The sequence below is a fragment of the Chelonus insularis genome, unplaced genomic scaffold (genome assembly GCF_013357705.1).
Source record: "Chelonus insularis isolate UGA/USDA-ARS -01 unplaced genomic scaffold, ASM1335770v1 contig_398_pilon, whole genome shotgun sequence".
In the NCBI taxonomy this organism is placed as follows: domain Eukaryota; kingdom Metazoa; phylum Arthropoda; class Insecta; order Hymenoptera; family Braconidae; genus Chelonus; species Chelonus insularis.
This window is the reverse complement of record NW_023276553.1, coordinates 617,587-634,115: the sequence shown is the minus strand read 5'-3', so window position 1 is coordinate 634,115 and position 16,529 is coordinate 617,587. Positions and strand designations below refer to the sequence as shown.

The 16,529-nt window shown below is 26.5% G+C and overlaps 4 protein-coding genes across 6 annotated transcripts; 3 read left to right on the top strand and 1 right to left on the bottom strand.

The window, feature by feature from the left end:
* Positions 1 to 215: 215 nt before the first annotated feature.
* Mettl4 (Methyltransferase like 4) lies at positions 216 to 1,871 on the top strand. 3 transcript variants are annotated; one of them, XM_035085038.1, is made up of 4 exons: positions 216 to 1,241; positions 1,343 to 1,511; positions 1,590 to 1,737; positions 1,785 to 1,871. In XM_035085038.1, exons 1-3 carry the CDS (start codon positions 471 to 473, stop codon positions 1,730 to 1,732), a joined length of 1,083 nt encoding a protein of 360 aa, XP_034940929.1. In that variant the 5' UTR covers positions 216 to 470; the 3' UTR covers positions 1,733 to 1,737; positions 1,785 to 1,871. The 3 variants fall into 3 exon arrangements, with proteins under 3 accessions (XP_034940929.1, XP_034940930.1, XP_034940928.1); XM_035085039.1 differs by having other exon boundaries at positions 1,806 to 1,825; XM_035085037.1 differs by lacking the exon at positions 1,785 to 1,871 and having other exon boundaries at positions 1,590 to 1,783.
* Positions 1,872 to 1,890: 19 nt separating this feature from the next.
* Positions 1,891 to 5,055, top strand: AP-1mu (adaptor protein complex 1, mu subunit). Its single transcript, XM_035085036.1, has 2 exons — positions 1,891 to 2,083; positions 2,230 to 5,055. Exon 2 carries the CDS (start codon positions 2,286 to 2,288, stop codon positions 3,552 to 3,554), a length of 1,269 nt encoding a protein of 422 aa, XP_034940927.1. The 5' UTR covers positions 1,891 to 2,083; positions 2,230 to 2,285; the 3' UTR covers positions 3,555 to 5,055.
* Positions 4,838 to 11,258, bottom strand: Ltn1 (E3 ubiquitin-protein ligase listerin). The gene is given in 7 exon segments (XM_035085034.1): positions 4,838 to 5,011; positions 5,123 to 5,290; positions 5,369 to 5,560; positions 5,651 to 5,999; positions 6,072 to 9,453; positions 9,456 to 10,305; positions 10,665 to 11,258. Coding segments are annotated over 7 exon segments (5,043 nt in total). The 5' UTR covers positions 10,707 to 11,258; the 3' UTR covers positions 4,838 to 4,951.
* A 79-nt stretch (positions 11,259 to 11,337) lies between these two features.
* Positions 11,338 to 12,525, top strand: Tctp (translationally controlled tumor protein). Its single transcript, XM_035085040.1, has 4 exons — positions 11,338 to 11,611; positions 11,861 to 11,931; positions 12,009 to 12,196; positions 12,261 to 12,525. Exons 1-4 carry the CDS (start codon positions 11,584 to 11,586, stop codon positions 12,490 to 12,492), a joined length of 519 nt encoding a protein of 172 aa, XP_034940931.1. The 5' UTR covers positions 11,338 to 11,583; the 3' UTR covers positions 12,493 to 12,525.
* The last annotated feature ends 4,004 nt before the right edge of the window (positions 12,526 to 16,529 follow it).

Genomic DNA, 16,529 nt, shown 5'->3' with positions numbered 1-16,529 from the left:
AATGCTAATATTTTTAGCAATTAACAAAAAAGTGCTCATATAGTACATATTATGTACTGTTCTCAAAGAAATGTAATTCAAAATAAAGCTATATTTGCAAAATGTATGTACAATTCATGTATAAAATGTGAAATATAGTATATTCCAAGATCTAAAATATAGTATGTGTAGTTTGTAAACACTTCTCTTACATTTAATTATGAGGACACAACTATTTTAAAATTTTTTCTATTTGTATTTTAGGTTTTAATAGATAATAATTTTGTGATTCAAGATGTTTACAACCTTTTTAATTATGTACTTAAACTAGTTCGGCAACAATAACTTTATGATGTTGGAATTATTTTTAAAACAAATACAGTTCGATCATTTTTATTCAAAGTGTTTTAACAAGTTTTTTATTTATTCTTGATGAAAAAAAAAGCAGCTAATGATTTTTAGCAAGAATCTCATTTTAGAGTGGTGTCGAAATGAGCTTACTCTTAACAACTGATCAAGGATGGTTGATTTCTCATTTGAATTATTTACATGATATTTACAACAATGTTGATAACAATGATCAAACGTTAGAAATGAAATTTGATTATCGTTTTTTTGCTATAAACTCGCCGTTTTTACGTCAAAACCAAGTTTCTAAATTAAATAATAAAACTTCAGCTGAAAATAAAAGAATACGAAAAAAAAAATCTGCTAATATTTCATCAATAAAATTAGATGAAATTCAATTTATTCGATACTCATTAAAAAAAATGATAAGTAAAGCTATAGAACAGAATTTATTTTCCCACGAAGTTATGAATGATTATAACAAAGAAGCTCGTGAAGTTTCTTCAAAGTTTTACGAAACTCCTTATGATTTTTGTCAATTACATGGAAGCAATCAATTAGAAAGAAATTTAATCGCTAAAATAAATTCTGTTGAGTTTTTGTTTCCAAAAAAGTGTTGTTTTTATGCTGATGACATAAAAAATATTCCTAAAAAACTTACTATGACGAATCAATTTAATTTTATACTTATGGATCCACCTTGGTACAATAAATTTGTAAAAAGAAATAAAAAACAAAAATATAACATGATGAACGATGAAATGTTATGTACAATACCAATAAATAAATTGTTAAGTTCAAATGGAATAATAGCATTATGGTGTACAAATGCTGATAGTCATTTAAAATTTATTTTAAACGTTGTTTTTCCACAATGGAAAGTAAAATTCATTGGTAAATGGTTCTGGGTTAAGGTATGTATAAAATAATGTGAAAAAATTGTTTTTTAGATCTTGTATTTATTTTGAATTACTATTTTATGGAACTAATATATTTTAATGATTTTTCCAACTAGGTAACTCAATTAGGAACACCAATTTGTGAATTCAATGATAAACTAGGAAAACAGCCCTACGAATTATTGATTTTTGGCTCTTTGATTGAATCTTGTACAAAAGTACCTGATAAAAAATTACTTGTTAGTGTTCCAAGTGCAATTCATTCTCATAAACCACCTATCATTGGTAAATATTATAATAATTTTGTACTACATTATTGGAATTATATTTAATATAATAATAATAATTATTTATGCATTGCAGAAGTAATGGAACCTTACCTACCTCCAGAACCAAATTGTTTAGAAATTTTTGCTCGATATCTTTTACCAAACTGGACAAGCTGGGGTTTAGAAGTGTTGAAATTGCAGCAAGCATCTTTTTATAATATTGACTCCAATGATTAAATAATGTATTATACCAAATAATATAAATATTTTAATAATTAACATAAAAAAGTTTTTAAATTCATTTCTATAGGGAATTTCTTTGCTGATGCCAAACATGTAGTAGTGATACCAACACTAAATTACCATCTTGCCAAATTAGTTCTTAAAAAGCGGCAGCACTAATGTTTTGATTCGTAAATGGCACCCTGAGAATCCACCGTGGCAGTATTATGGAGTATTATGATTATTGAAAGTGGTATAAGGATTTTTTATGATCATAAATCAAACTGGGATAAATAATAAATAATTTTACGTATTCATGAAAATCTTAATCAATAATCAAATATTTAGATCTTGGATATAATCAAGGTAAAGCGTTTGAATATAATAGTTGATATATTGTGCATAAATAACCTAACGAGTACTCCAAAATATTGGAGTAGAAAACGAGATTTACAAGTTTGTACTTTTTAATAATCATAGTATAGAATTTGACATATGAAATTATATTTCAGTTGCCCACGGCTGAATAGAATTGTGCACGTACAAGTATTGAGAATTATCACTCAAGATGTCAACGTCAGCTATATATATTTTAGATGTAAAAGGGAAAGTGCTTATATCACGGAACTATCGAGGTGACATTGAAACAGGCGTTATTGAAAAATTCATGCCGCTAGTAATGGAACGTGAAGAAGAAGGAAATTTAACACCAATTATACAAACACCTGAATGCACATATGCATACATAAAATATAATAATCTATATGTTGTTTCAACAACAAAAAAGAATGCAAATATATCGCTTGTATTTGTCTTTTTACATAAAGTTGTACAAGTAATGCAAGAATATTTTAAAGAATTGGAAGAGGAAAGTATAAGAGATAATTTTGTCGTTATTTATGAGTTACTAGATGAGTTACTTGATTTCGGTTACCCTCAAACTACGGATAGCAAAATTCTTCAAGAATATATTACCCAAGAAGGTCATAAATTAGAAATTCAACCTCGAATACCTATGGCAGTAACTAACGCTGTTTCATGGAGATCAGAAGGTATTAAATACCGGAAAAATGAAGTTTTTCTGGATGTTATTGAATCTGTTAATTTATTAGCAAATGCTAATGGAAACGTATTGAGCTCTGAAATTGTTGGAGCTATCAAAATGAGAGTATACTTGTCTGGAATGCCAGAGCTACGACTAGGACTTAATGATAAGGTATTATTTGAATCGACTGGTCGAGGAAAATCGAAATCTGTTGAATTGGAAGATGTCAAATTTCACCAATGTGTACGATTGTCACGATTTGAAAATGATCGTACCATTTCCTTTATTCCTCCTGATGGAGAGTTTGAATTAATGTCATATCGCCTTAATACACATGTAAAACCATTGATATGGATTGAATCTGTAATAGAACGACATGTTCATAGTCGTGTTGAATATATGATTAAAGCCAGGTCTCAATTTAAACGTCGATCAACTGCTAACAATGTTGAAATTGTAATTCCAGTACCTAATGATGCGGATTCTCCAAAATTCAAAACAACTATTGGTAGTGTTAAGTATTCCCCGGAACAAAATGCAATAACTTGGTCTATAAAATCTTTTCCCGGTGGAAAAGAATATCTTATGCGTGCACACTTTGGTTTACCTTCAGTTGTTGGAGAAGATGTTGAAGGAAAACCACCAATACAAGTTAAATTTGAAATCCCTTATTTCACGACATCGGGAATACAAGTTCGTTACTTAAAAATTATTGAAAAAAGTGGCTATCAAGCACTTCCATGGGTTCGATACATAACTCAAAATGGTGATTATCAACTCAGAACAAATTGATCAATTTTATAAAAACGTGGATACAGTGATATATATTTTTAACATGTGAAGCATTTGCATAAATTTTGGAAAATAATTTTACGTCAAAAAATCGCCTAATTTGAAATACAATTTTTTATTGTAGGTATTTCAGTATTAATCAAGAAAAAAATCTTAATTTTTTCAAATACATTTTAAAAACTTTACTCATTTTTTAAATAAACTAAGAATATCGATTACAAAAAGAAAATCATCGTCTGTATTATAAATATAAATATGTATTATTGTTGGAATTTTAAACAAATTGATACTGAAAATTTCAATTGATATAAAAGAGATGTAGACTCTATGTAAACTATATCAGTTGAAATTTCCAGTACTAATACGTAAATGGCATTGAACGTGTGAAAATAACAAATACTATCGAATTAAATCTTGTATAATAGTTATGACTATAAATCAACCATCAAGTTTATATTTTCAAAAAATGTAATGTTTCAATTTTCCTAGTGCATTGATCAATGACTTAGTTACTATCGAAATTAAATTAGATCAAATCAATGATTTTCACCAAAAATTAATTCAGTAACTTTTTTACTGTGCCATGGATAATCTTATAATTAATTTTGAAATATGTATCAGAGGTACTCACAGAATAGAGAGCTTTATTTGATAAATCTATTAAAATCTAGGAAATTGACATAGAAGTGAAATTTAACAAAACTCATCATATTCTAAAGATTGTGATTTACTTTTATTATTGGTATAAATATAGTTTAATAACGTATTGGCTTAAAATTTAATTTATATTGTATTCTCATGAAAGAGTTATATAATAAATACCTACATCATCTGTTTCAACAGATAAGAACAATAAAAAGTTTTACAATTAATTAATGTATCTTAGTACTACGTAAATGAACAAACAAATTGAACATATATTTAGTATTACAATTTTCGGTGTTGATTTATGGAAAATAAATTTTTTGTATAAAAAATAATACTCTCGTCAATACAAACTTAATTTCTGAGTAATGGCTGTTGAAATAAAGTTTCAGTAACAAAATAATAACATGATTGTTTTACGGCATAAATGCCCAATTTCAATTGCTTAGCAGTTAATTTTTTAAATAGTTATTCAAATAAATAAGTCAGCACTGCATGTTTTGAACAGAGTCATTTTCTAACTAGTATTGATTCGAATATTTATAAATAAATAATAATCATCTATTTTAAAAATTTAAAAATAATTCATTATCATTTATAGATGATTGCCTAATCATGCAAAGTTAATTACGTTATTATTTCATCGTTAATATTTTCTGTTTATTTATCAAACCGGTGGCTTTTTACATGTGTCACAAGTATGTTAAAGAAATGTGCGGAATTATTCTACCTTGTAATTAGTTAAGGAACATTCAAAATATGTTCCTGCATATGGGACATGTTGATTTCTGACTGGTGCTGAACCATTTATACTAGAATGAACAAATACCAATGAATTAAAAAAAGTCTTAATAGATTTAGTATACGTAAATATTGTTAATAATTTTATATTTTTTATTTTATTTAAAATATACAGTACTTACCAAACAAGGAGCATGGAATTTCTTTCGACATGTATGGCAAGACAATTTAGGAATTTGATATGTATTGATGTGGAATATGCTAAAGCAAATGTAACACTCTTCGACTCCAGCAAATCTTTTATCTAAATTCTTTTTCCACATTTTTAGACCTTCCCAAATGGAACCATTCTGTAACAGAATAATTTTATATTTTTAACTTTATAACTTACTAATTTTATTTCTGTTATTTTCTATAGTAATAAATACCTGATGGGTAAGAAATATAGAAAGTTGCATATGATAATTTTTCCAATTAATAGCATTATTTACACGTCGTCCAGGTTTTACAGAAACAGCTTCTAAAGGATAGCTCATTGGTAATGTTACATTTAATTCAAGTTGTGTATCATCCATTTGATACAGAGCAATCACTTCCCTCGATGCTCGATGGATTTTGATCTGAAATTAAATTATTTTACATAATTTTTCATAGAATAAATTTTATATCAATTACATGCAGGATAAATCGATTATAAATTGATAACATACTTGCATGTTAGCAAAATCTGATAATTTTTTATCTGATAGTTCTTCTTGACATAATATAGGACTGACGTAAACCGTAGTAACTTTCTCTACAAGATTAGATACTTTACTATTAACTGTACTCCACCATTGTCGAGTTAATACAGGTAAATTTCTGAGACAAATAACATATAACCAACAAACAATATGATCTATTTTTTGTGTTGACATATCATCGTGAAAATCTAAAGAAGGTGGCAATTGGAATAATTTTATAAGACGTGCATTTGGAACTTTAATGTTTGATTCTTCAAATAGATTGGTGGGCATCATTTTGAAGATATTATTCATTAGATACCAAAAGTATTCATTTCTGAAAAATTTTTCATAATTAATAAAATTATTTTTTTAATAATCATAATATATTTTACCATCAGTTACTTACTTTAAAATTTCTGCATACTGACAACGAAGATTAGTATTGGCAATTTCGCACATTTTTAAAATATTAACCCATGTTAAAAAATATCCTAATACATAGGTATATGAATCTGTGTAAGGCTGAATAATGAATTTTACAGAATCGCAGAGCTTAAAATTTTCAAGCATAGGGTTAACGACTTCTTGAAATTGTGAAAGAATATTAAAAAAATCATAAATGTGAGATTTCGTGTAGTCAGGTTCTTCTTCTTTAATCAGGATTTTATCTTGTTCAACTAATGCAGGAACGGAAAAATTTAATATATAATAAGCAGATAGCTGATGACAAGTTATTGGTGATAGCATTAATTCTAAAGATAAATTTTTTAATGATTGTGTCTCCACAGATGTTTCAGAACTGCTGTCAAGTGTCAAGAAATAGCTTTCATCAATTAATCGAATAGCATCGCCAAGGTAATGTAACATCAACAATGAAGTTAAATTGTCACACTTTTTATCGTAAATTTTTCCATAATACATCCATATATTTATAATTTCTCGTTTAAGATCGTGGACGAAGACGTTGTTCCATTCATCGATTAATTCAGAAAGGAGTTGATTCGTACTTGTCTTTTTTTTTTCATTCATTACATTTTGAATTGCACAGAAAAGCTGGCATGAAGCTACAGTTAAACATTGTAGTTTGAGGTCTTGACATAAATTTTTATAATTATTAGAAGATCGTAACCACGATGTTATATATATCATAGCTGAATCCCAAACTTTATTGTCTAATTTTGTCGGTACACTTATAATGGATTGTGTAAATAATCTTATAACTTCCAACGTCAAATTTAATTGAGACCATGATATTAATGATAAATCCTTCGTTAGTATAAAGAAATACTCTTCATTTTTGTGTGCCTTTATTAATCTATTTAAAAGTTCAATAGATAAATGGCTTTCTTCATGATTGTTACTATAATTTAGAATATTTCTTGCTGATAATATTGCATTTATATGATCTATAAAATTTAATGATGTTTCTTCTTGCTTTAAATATGCTTCAAGTATTATTTTCTCACTAGATTTGATTTCTAATAAATAAGAACCATTAAAATATTGTAGATATTGTAAAAATATGCTCCCAAATTCACTCCAACAATGATTGAAATTTATATACGTTGTAAAAATATTGTGCCAAGTGTTCGTTGGTATTAAAGTTTGCAATTTAGCGTACTTCTGTTCCAACTGATTATATATTTCACTTATGGAATTATAGCTGTTAGTAAATTTGTAATGTTTACAATATAATTTGCTAAGACTCATAATTAATAATATGTCGTTTAATACTACGAACATATCAGATAAATTATTATGTAAAAATTGTTCTAATTTTTCAGTTGTATCATGATTAATAAGTTTATTTAAAAAATCGTTCAAAAGCGTTACGTTCAATAATGACCATTGATTACAATGGATTATTTTTTTTGATAAAAATTCAACTTTTACGGCTGTAAAAATAATAGAAGGTGGTTCAAATGATAATGATTTAGTTGGATTTATTGTATAATAATTTCCTTTAATAATTTCTGCATTAGAAATAATATTTTGAAATTGGGATATCCACTCTTTTATGGATGAATTTTTAAAATGATTTACTGTACATAACGCATTTATTGCTTCATAATAATTACAACCACTAGAATATTCAATTAAATGCTGTGCAATTTCAGCAGCATCTTCATTAAACTGATCAGCTGAAAACATTGTTTCATAAATTGTTTCCATGCAGCTTTTTTGAATATGGAGTATTTTCTCTTTTGAAAAGTTCTCATGGATAAATTGCAGTTCATCTATCCAACAATTTCGTAAGAAATTCTTCAAATCTTCTGTGTATGCATTGGTAATATTTACTTGAATGAATATTTTTAACATTTCTAGGTTTGCATCAGTTAGTTGTTCGTGATTCCAAGTAATTCTTAATATGTGAACAAAAAATTCAATTATATTCTGTGAAATATCATCAGATGTTTTGAAAGTATCGCAGATTACATTTATTATATCTTGAATGGCTTCTTTACTGATGCAAAAGTCATTATCAATCATCTGGAAGGCTTGTATGAGTACATTTTTAATAGATTTATTTGAACTATAAGAAATAAATTTTCTGACGATTTCATGAAAACATTCTGTTGCTCGGTTTGATTTGAAAAATTTTCTTATGGCGATATTATGTACATTTTTATCCATCAATCCTTGAGTAATTACATCCATTAATACTTGACTATCGTTAAGTTCAGCGAGTGAATTCAGAACTGTACTTTTTTCCTCGTTCGTCATATATTTGATAAGAGAAAAGATAATTTCTATAGATGATGAACTTCCTTTGCTCTTTTCTATTAAATGTATTAATATAATATTATTGTAAAATTCTAATAAATTTTTGTAGTCATACGAGCTAGCAATTTCTTTAAAAAGAGATTCGCTATCGAACCTTGAGATAATAAGAGTCATTATCGAAATATAGATGTTTATAGAATTTTTATAAATTTCATTAAAATATTTTATACATAATTTATTGACGAAACTTTGAAGTTCTTTGTCAAACTGATCATCATCATCATGATAGATTGGTTTTTCTATATGAGTTAATTTTTCTTTAGAATCACTAGTATCTTGAAATTTCACACATGTATTTTTAGATGATAATAACTTTGGTTTTTGCAAAGAAAATAATAATTCAATTGCCATTTCATGAACCTTAGTTGCTGATTCATAAGTATTATCATTTGTATTGATTATTAACTTCTCGAACATTAATTCAAGTTTATCCCAAAATGTTTTGATTAATTCTTCATAGCATTGACCTTTTTCTGATTTACGATTTTTACTCCAATATCGAACAAGACTTGATATCTCATTAAAAATATCTGCTTTTTTTGATGGATATATTTTAATATGTAATTCTATAGTTGGCATTAATTGTTCTTCGACAAGTTGTTTGTTGAAGTCTACATCATTGCAATTCATCATAAGGGCATAGCGTAGACATTCAATAAATGATTTTGCTATTATTAATCTTTCTGAATAACTGTTTTGTACAGCCTTTATATCAAAACTTTGGCGAATATTATTAAATAAGCTAGTGAAAAAATATTTCATGTCGAAATCAAATTTATAAAATTGATAAATTAATGGTAACAGCGCAGGATAAATTGTATTAGCACAACCATGACCACCATTTTTCAATAAATTCCATAATTTAGGTAACATCATTTTTTCAACATTAATGATTTTATGCCAATCATCATACTTATTCAGTATCGTAAAAAGACATTCCCAAACTGCTACAACAACTCCTGGATCATTTTCGTTCATATTGTTAACAACTGTAGTAATGATTTTTTTTTATCAGTCAGTAAATTTGAGGCATTTTCTATTATCAACATTATAATATTGAAAAAAGTTATTTTAATAACTGCAACATTACATTCAGCAAATTTCCAGAAGTTCGGGCTAGTTATGATTTGTTTATTTATTTCAATAGTATTATTTAATTGTTCTGTTGGAATATTTTTCAAGTAAAAACAGTAACCTTGTAAACAACAAATAAGTATTCTTTGCTGTTTCAATTCAAGTAAATTTGATGAACCATTATTTATTTCATTATTTTTCCTTAATGGTAAAGTATGAAGAGTGATTTCATCACGAATATATGATAAGATTTCATTTTGACAATATATTATAGCATCAGTATATTTTGTCCCAGAAAAAGTTTCTTGAAAAGATTTAGTTGCAGCTGATGCTACAGGAGGATAAGTATCGAATTGACTAGTAAACCAGTATGCTGCAAATTGTTTCAAATGAGCAGCTATACCTTTCCCAACTCGTTTAATGAGTGCACCATGAGCTAGCTGCACAGCTTCTCGTATTTTATGCTCGAAATCTACCGATAGCATACAATAAATTTTGGGCCAGAATGGAATAATAGTTTCAACTGATGAAAGTGGAGAATCATTGCACAATGTAATAAATTCTTGCAAAGCTTTAAATTTTGTTGTTGTATCTTTCTTGTTAAGTTTCTTAAAAACTAATAGAAAAGAAGGATCAATTTCATTGATTGTTGTTTCATTGAAAGATTTTGTTAGTAAAACAGGCAAAATAGAGGTACAACTGCCATCTTTCTCTCCAAGAGTTCCCACAAAGTTAGGTGATGCTTTATATAATAATTCAGCACTACGGTTACTTTTAGAAGGCTGTAAAAAAAATAAATATGTTAAGGATAATGAATTTTCGGAGTACATTGCTAGATATAATTTTTAAATACGTAATCTTAACCTCACTATTTCATTTGAAACTTAGACTTTCATTTATAAAAAATAAACAAAATTAAAAGAATAAAAAACCTTGTTCAATTTCTTTATTTTATAAATGTTTTGATAATATTATAAAACAATATCTTAATTAATTTATAATCATTTAAATATAGAAGATTATCAATATAATTCGATATTATTTTTGAGCATACGGTCTACATATGTTATTTTTCATAGCTTAATATATAATTTCACGTAAATACTATAATTTTTTATCAAATTAATATTTAATAACTTACTTTTACATTATTTTTAGTACGCTGGCCTGTATTTTTACCCATGATTTCAAAAAATATTATCGAATTATCGAAAAATAACACAAAAATATTACACTCTTACTACAACGGAATTGTTTTTCTATAACATTCTATAGTCCCCGTCAATGAAGATGTAACACTTGCATATTTAAAAATAAATTATTATAGTTTCTAACTAGACTTATAAAAATTCCAATAATATATCAAATAACTTGTTATATTCAACTTTAGAATTTTATTATTGTTTGCTATGAATCCAATTATTTTCTATATTTTTTCGCACTGAGATAACCTATTCAATTGATTTTTTCAAATATGCGCGCAAAAAAATAGTTCATAATTACGTCACAAGGATTTTTATGAAGACAATTCATTTATCCAATTGCAAAATTCATTTAAAAGAATTTTGCAATCGCTAATATATTAAAAAAACTAAACGAGTTCTGATTGGATAATGCACTTTGACTCAACAGAAATAAAAATACATATCCTATAGAATTCCACGTCATTTGTGTTATGGTGAGAGGACGCTTTTACAACTGATGCTGCTATATTGAGTGTTTAATATTCAATTGCTCTGTATTTCACATCGGTATAGTCGGACTGAGAAGAGAGTTCCTCAGATAATCTTCATGTGTTCTTGTACGCTTGCGCAGTAGTAAAAAACATGGTAGAAGGGGTAGAAAATGGAAGTCAGTGGTGGGGAGCCCGAAAGCATTGAAGCAACTGAGGAACTCTCTTTTCAGTCCGACTATACTGGCGTCATTTCCGTCTGAGACTTGGGCAGTGTCAATTGTGTGTCTGTAGATATTTTGTCTGTACATTCTCTTCCGGTTATAGTACCAAGCGTTGTAAATTTATTTATATTTAACAAAATTTTTATCTTATTTCATCTTTCAAAATGAAGATTTACAAGGATGTTATTACTGGTAAGTAATGTACCTAAGTTTTTTTACATATTTTATATTTTTAATCTTCGAAAAATGCATAGTTTTCTGGAGTCAATTTCAACTGGTTGTTGACCGTATTTTACGGAAGACGTAACCAGATTGTCGATTTCAATTAAATATATCAATTATTCAATAAAAAATGCTACTTTTTATTATAAGTCAATTCCAATATTATTTATTTTTACAACTTTCTATAATTTTCTCTAATTTATTTCATTTCAATAAAAGGTGATGAGATGTTTTCGGACACATACAAGATGAAGCTGGTTGATGATGTGATTTACGAGGTCTATGGAAGGGTAATGGCTTAATTTATAAATCTATCATTATTTTTGAATTATAATTTTGTTTTCTAATCGCATTTTCTTTTTTTCAGGTAGTGACACGGTCAAATAACGATTTTAAAATTGATGGATTCAACCCATCAGCTGAAGAAGCTGATGAGGGAATTGATAAGACTGTAGAAAGCGGAGTTGATGTAGTTCTTAACCATCGATTAGTCGAAACCTTTTGTTTTGGTGACAAAAAATCATACACCCTTTACCTTAAAGATTATATGAAGAAGTAAGTTTACTTTTTTTTTTTATTAAATAATTTAAAACATCAACTATAATAAATTTTTTTATAGACTTGTAGCAAGATTAGAAGAAAAAGCACCGGATCAAGTTGAAATATTTAAAACAAATATGAATAAGGTCATGAAAGACATATTGTCACGGTTTAACGATCTACAATTCTTTACTGGTGAATCAATGGATTGTGATGGTCAAGTAGCCATGATGGAGTATCGTGAGATTGATGGTAATAGTACACCTGTGCTTATGTTTTTTAAACATGGCCTCGAAGAAGAGAAATTTTAAATAAATATTAGATGATTATCTTTTGAAAATTAATCTAAGTTGTTTTTTTATTACCCATCTTAGAGTATTCATCCTATACATAAAATTAATCATGGCTTAAGTGCATTACCAACTTTAGCCATTGCACACTTATGTTAAAGAAAATTGATGAGGAGATTCTCATTACAATGGCTTAGTTGTAATGACTACCAAATCGCACAGTTACATCAATTAATATAATATATAGCATAAATTATTTCTTATATTTGTAACGATTACAGACTAAATGAGACAACTGCAAATGTGCTGATGAGTTAAATGGATTTACTTAGAAATAAAATGCCATTGAGTCATGTTTTTGTCCCTTTTAACTATTTTCTGTTGGAAATTACGAATGGTTTATTAATTAATGGATTACATGATACTCACACTAAGTAAGATCATTATAGCGTGTTAATACTCTATTCTTTGTTTATTAAATGCTATTTTAAAATTGGAAATTGAAAAATTTGTATTCTTTTATATGTAAATTAATTCTTATTTCAAATTAATACTGATCAAATATAAAACAGACAATAAACAGAAATCTCATAAACAATTTATATTTTAGACATTAAAACGTTTGCCTATTATTATTTTTTTATCTTGAAAATGAATTATTTCATTAGAATGGAAAAAAGATTTAATTATTTATGCAGATAAAGAAATAAACTCTGGACAGTAGAAGAATGATTTCCTATATTGGAAATGGATTCATAACCTCCGACAGTTAACGATTGTCAGGCTTTTAAATGATAAATTAATTACGACAATAACATGAATTTAAAAATCTAGGAATACAGCATGTTTCATAAATACTGTTGAATTTTTTGAAAGTTATACAAGTTATTTCCCTATATCCTTCTATACCTAACTAAAATAACATTTAGAGACAAGATTACGAGGGTTCCCTCCATAAGGATAATTGTTGAATGGAAAGTGTCAACTGACCTTGAAATGACCCTTGTAAGAACAAAGTAAATAAAGATCTCAATGTATTTTAATTCCTCTGGACTCTTTCAAAGTCAAATGATTTCCGTGACAGAAATTATCCTAATGGAGTGGACCCTCTCCGTCTTTTCTTTGTTAAGACAAGGGTAGCAATAAATCTGGGAAAACCTTTCAGTGGTTCATGTGACTCAGGTCAGAAAAAACAAATGTGTATAGATTCTATACTATAGAAGTTCAATGCTGTGTTTTGTTTCAGGATGACCCCAACTGTGCTAAATTCCTACCTGACTATTTAAGGATACATATTAAATTTTTCCCCCACATCAGCCAATTTGAAATAAATTTCTATTTACGTTTCACTTCTCTTATTCATCACTGATGAATGTTGATTAGAGTTATCTGCCTTTAAGTTTATTGAAATAAAATTTAAGTTATTTTTTTTTCAATATTTGTGAGAGTAATTGAAATCTTAATATCTTACACAAATTAATATTCAGAATACAATTGAATGTTCAAGTACGCTAACAGGTTTTAAAATAGATTTGGCACGTTATGTTAGATTAAAAGCTGGAAAAGAATAAATTTGAAACCATACTTTATCTACAAATACGATTCCTGGAGTTCTTGAATTATAAATTTTTCATATTTACTAGATGATTTTCTTTAAATTCATGATATTCAATATAATTACGATCTAAAAATAGGATAATATCTGAGGAGACATCAGCATTACAAACTTTCCTGCTAGTTTCATGAATTACCAAAATTCAAGACTCGTAAAAAGAACTAATAAATAATTTTCTGTTTTATCAAAATATATTTTTCATAGTTGTATGGTTAGTCTATACATTCTTAATATTTTCATAAATAAGCATGTTGATTGTTTAGTAAGTTTTTATTCTTGGAATCGACTCTTACCACGCCTTTAATAAAATACTATCTTGTAAATTAATACTGTACTGTTAGTTTACATCCAAATAAGACTAAAAACTTGAAATTAAATAGGAGAAATATAGAAATTTTATTTGAATTGAGGTAATTTTGGTTAAAAATTTTTCCTTATATATAGTGTTTTGATTTTTTTAATTTACACGTTTCTTTTCTTATTATACTATAATAAAATACATCAAATTGTATTATAAAGTAAATTATTTTTATGATAATTATCAGAAGTAAATATTTAATTTCAATAACATATTTTTTTAAAAATTTACATAAAAAATTAAATTTATCGATAATGGTAAGAAATAGTTTACCATGATAACCACTCAATAATAAAAATAGTAGTAATGAAATATTAACAATTACAATTTAGCAATTATTTTTAAAACAAATGTTTTCTTTTCGACAGTAAGTATTTTATTTTTTACTGCCACAGCTCAAATTTCTGATTTGAAGTCAGTGATAGCTTTGAAGTAACGTTTTTTTTTCTTAGCAATAAAGTGCAGAAATGTAATTTTAATACATATTGAAAAATAGAAAACTTTTTTGTTTTTATCTGTAATGCCCATAAATAAACTCTATACATTTTTTATCTTAAAATCATATGAAATAACATTAAATAAAATAGTTATGTAGAATAAAAATTACAATGTTTACATTGTAAATGTATATCTGTTCATCATTAACTTTCAATTAGTTTACTCTTATATTATTTATTCTAAATAATATAATATAATGATTTTTATTTCATGTTTTATGAACAATACATAAAATTCACACTTCTTCACAAGTTCTTTCAATTTATATGTATCTGTATATATAACATTGTCTCCGTATAATGTAAGATTATCAATAGCATTGAATAAAATCGATTATTTTTAATATAAAACGATCAATAACATAATAGAGACTACAAATTTTTAATCATAGATAGTTTGGACAAAAAACTTCTTTTTTTCATAGTTTTAGCCAGAATTTAAATTTTAATACTTATAATTCTTTATCAATAATTATCTCTTAAAATTTCTTCCTTCTCAACTGTTTTAATGTTTGAGCCAATTTCGATTATTATTCCAAAATATTCTCATTTTCTCATACTAGCTTTTTTTAATCCATAGATTCAATAGTTATTTTACAATTTCATAATTTGGTTGAAGTTCTTACCTTATTTTTTATTCTTCCACACCTCTTGACAATTATATATAGTAAGATATTTAATATTATCTTCTATCTAAATATGATAATTTATTTTGAGATCGAACAAATAGTATTCTTTTGAGACAAATTTTTTTTTGAGTTCAACAATGTTATTCTAAATGTGAGTTCGACTGGAATGTAACTATTCTACGTTAGATTACTTATATTTCTTAAACAATTATTTACATTTTATTATTATTTTGCTATGATTTTGTAAATGAGAACGTTTATTGGCAACTGTTATCATAACTTCCATGTTTCTCATACCTAAATTGATACAATCAAATGATATAATCTGTGTATCTACTGTTTTTTAAAAAAATTGTGAAGATATTGCAGGCGTGGAGGTAAAATAATTTTTTCATGTGGTTTGAGTACACCTGAAATATTTCTCGAAACCTATTTCAAACATACTTGCTGTACGCTGTAACAGTTTTGGAAGAAAGAAATGTATATTTTTTATTCTAAATTTATTTCTTAAAAGCGAAAAAAAATCATTGATCTATTCATTTTTTTAAATTTATCCTTTCAATCTATCTAGCTTTCTAAGAATTCAAAAATTCATAAAACAATGTATAAATATTAACAATATAGTGATTTTATAAAATTTAAAATTATAAAATTAAAAACATAATGATGTCAAATTAAAAAGTGCTAATGTTTCATTTATGTCTTTAAAAGACAAAGTCAATCAACAAATAATCAACTAGTAATTTAATTCCTCAATTTTGATATATCTAAACTCGTGAGGAGCATAGTCTCAACACAATTTTTGAATTTAATTGAAGTCAAATTAATAAAAAATAACATAAGCGAAAATTAAAAATTAAAAAAGTGATTTGAATTTAAAATCAATACAAATCGAATGCATAAAGATCTTCCAGCTATCAAACCTTTTTTATATCTAATTACAATGAAATGTTCATTGT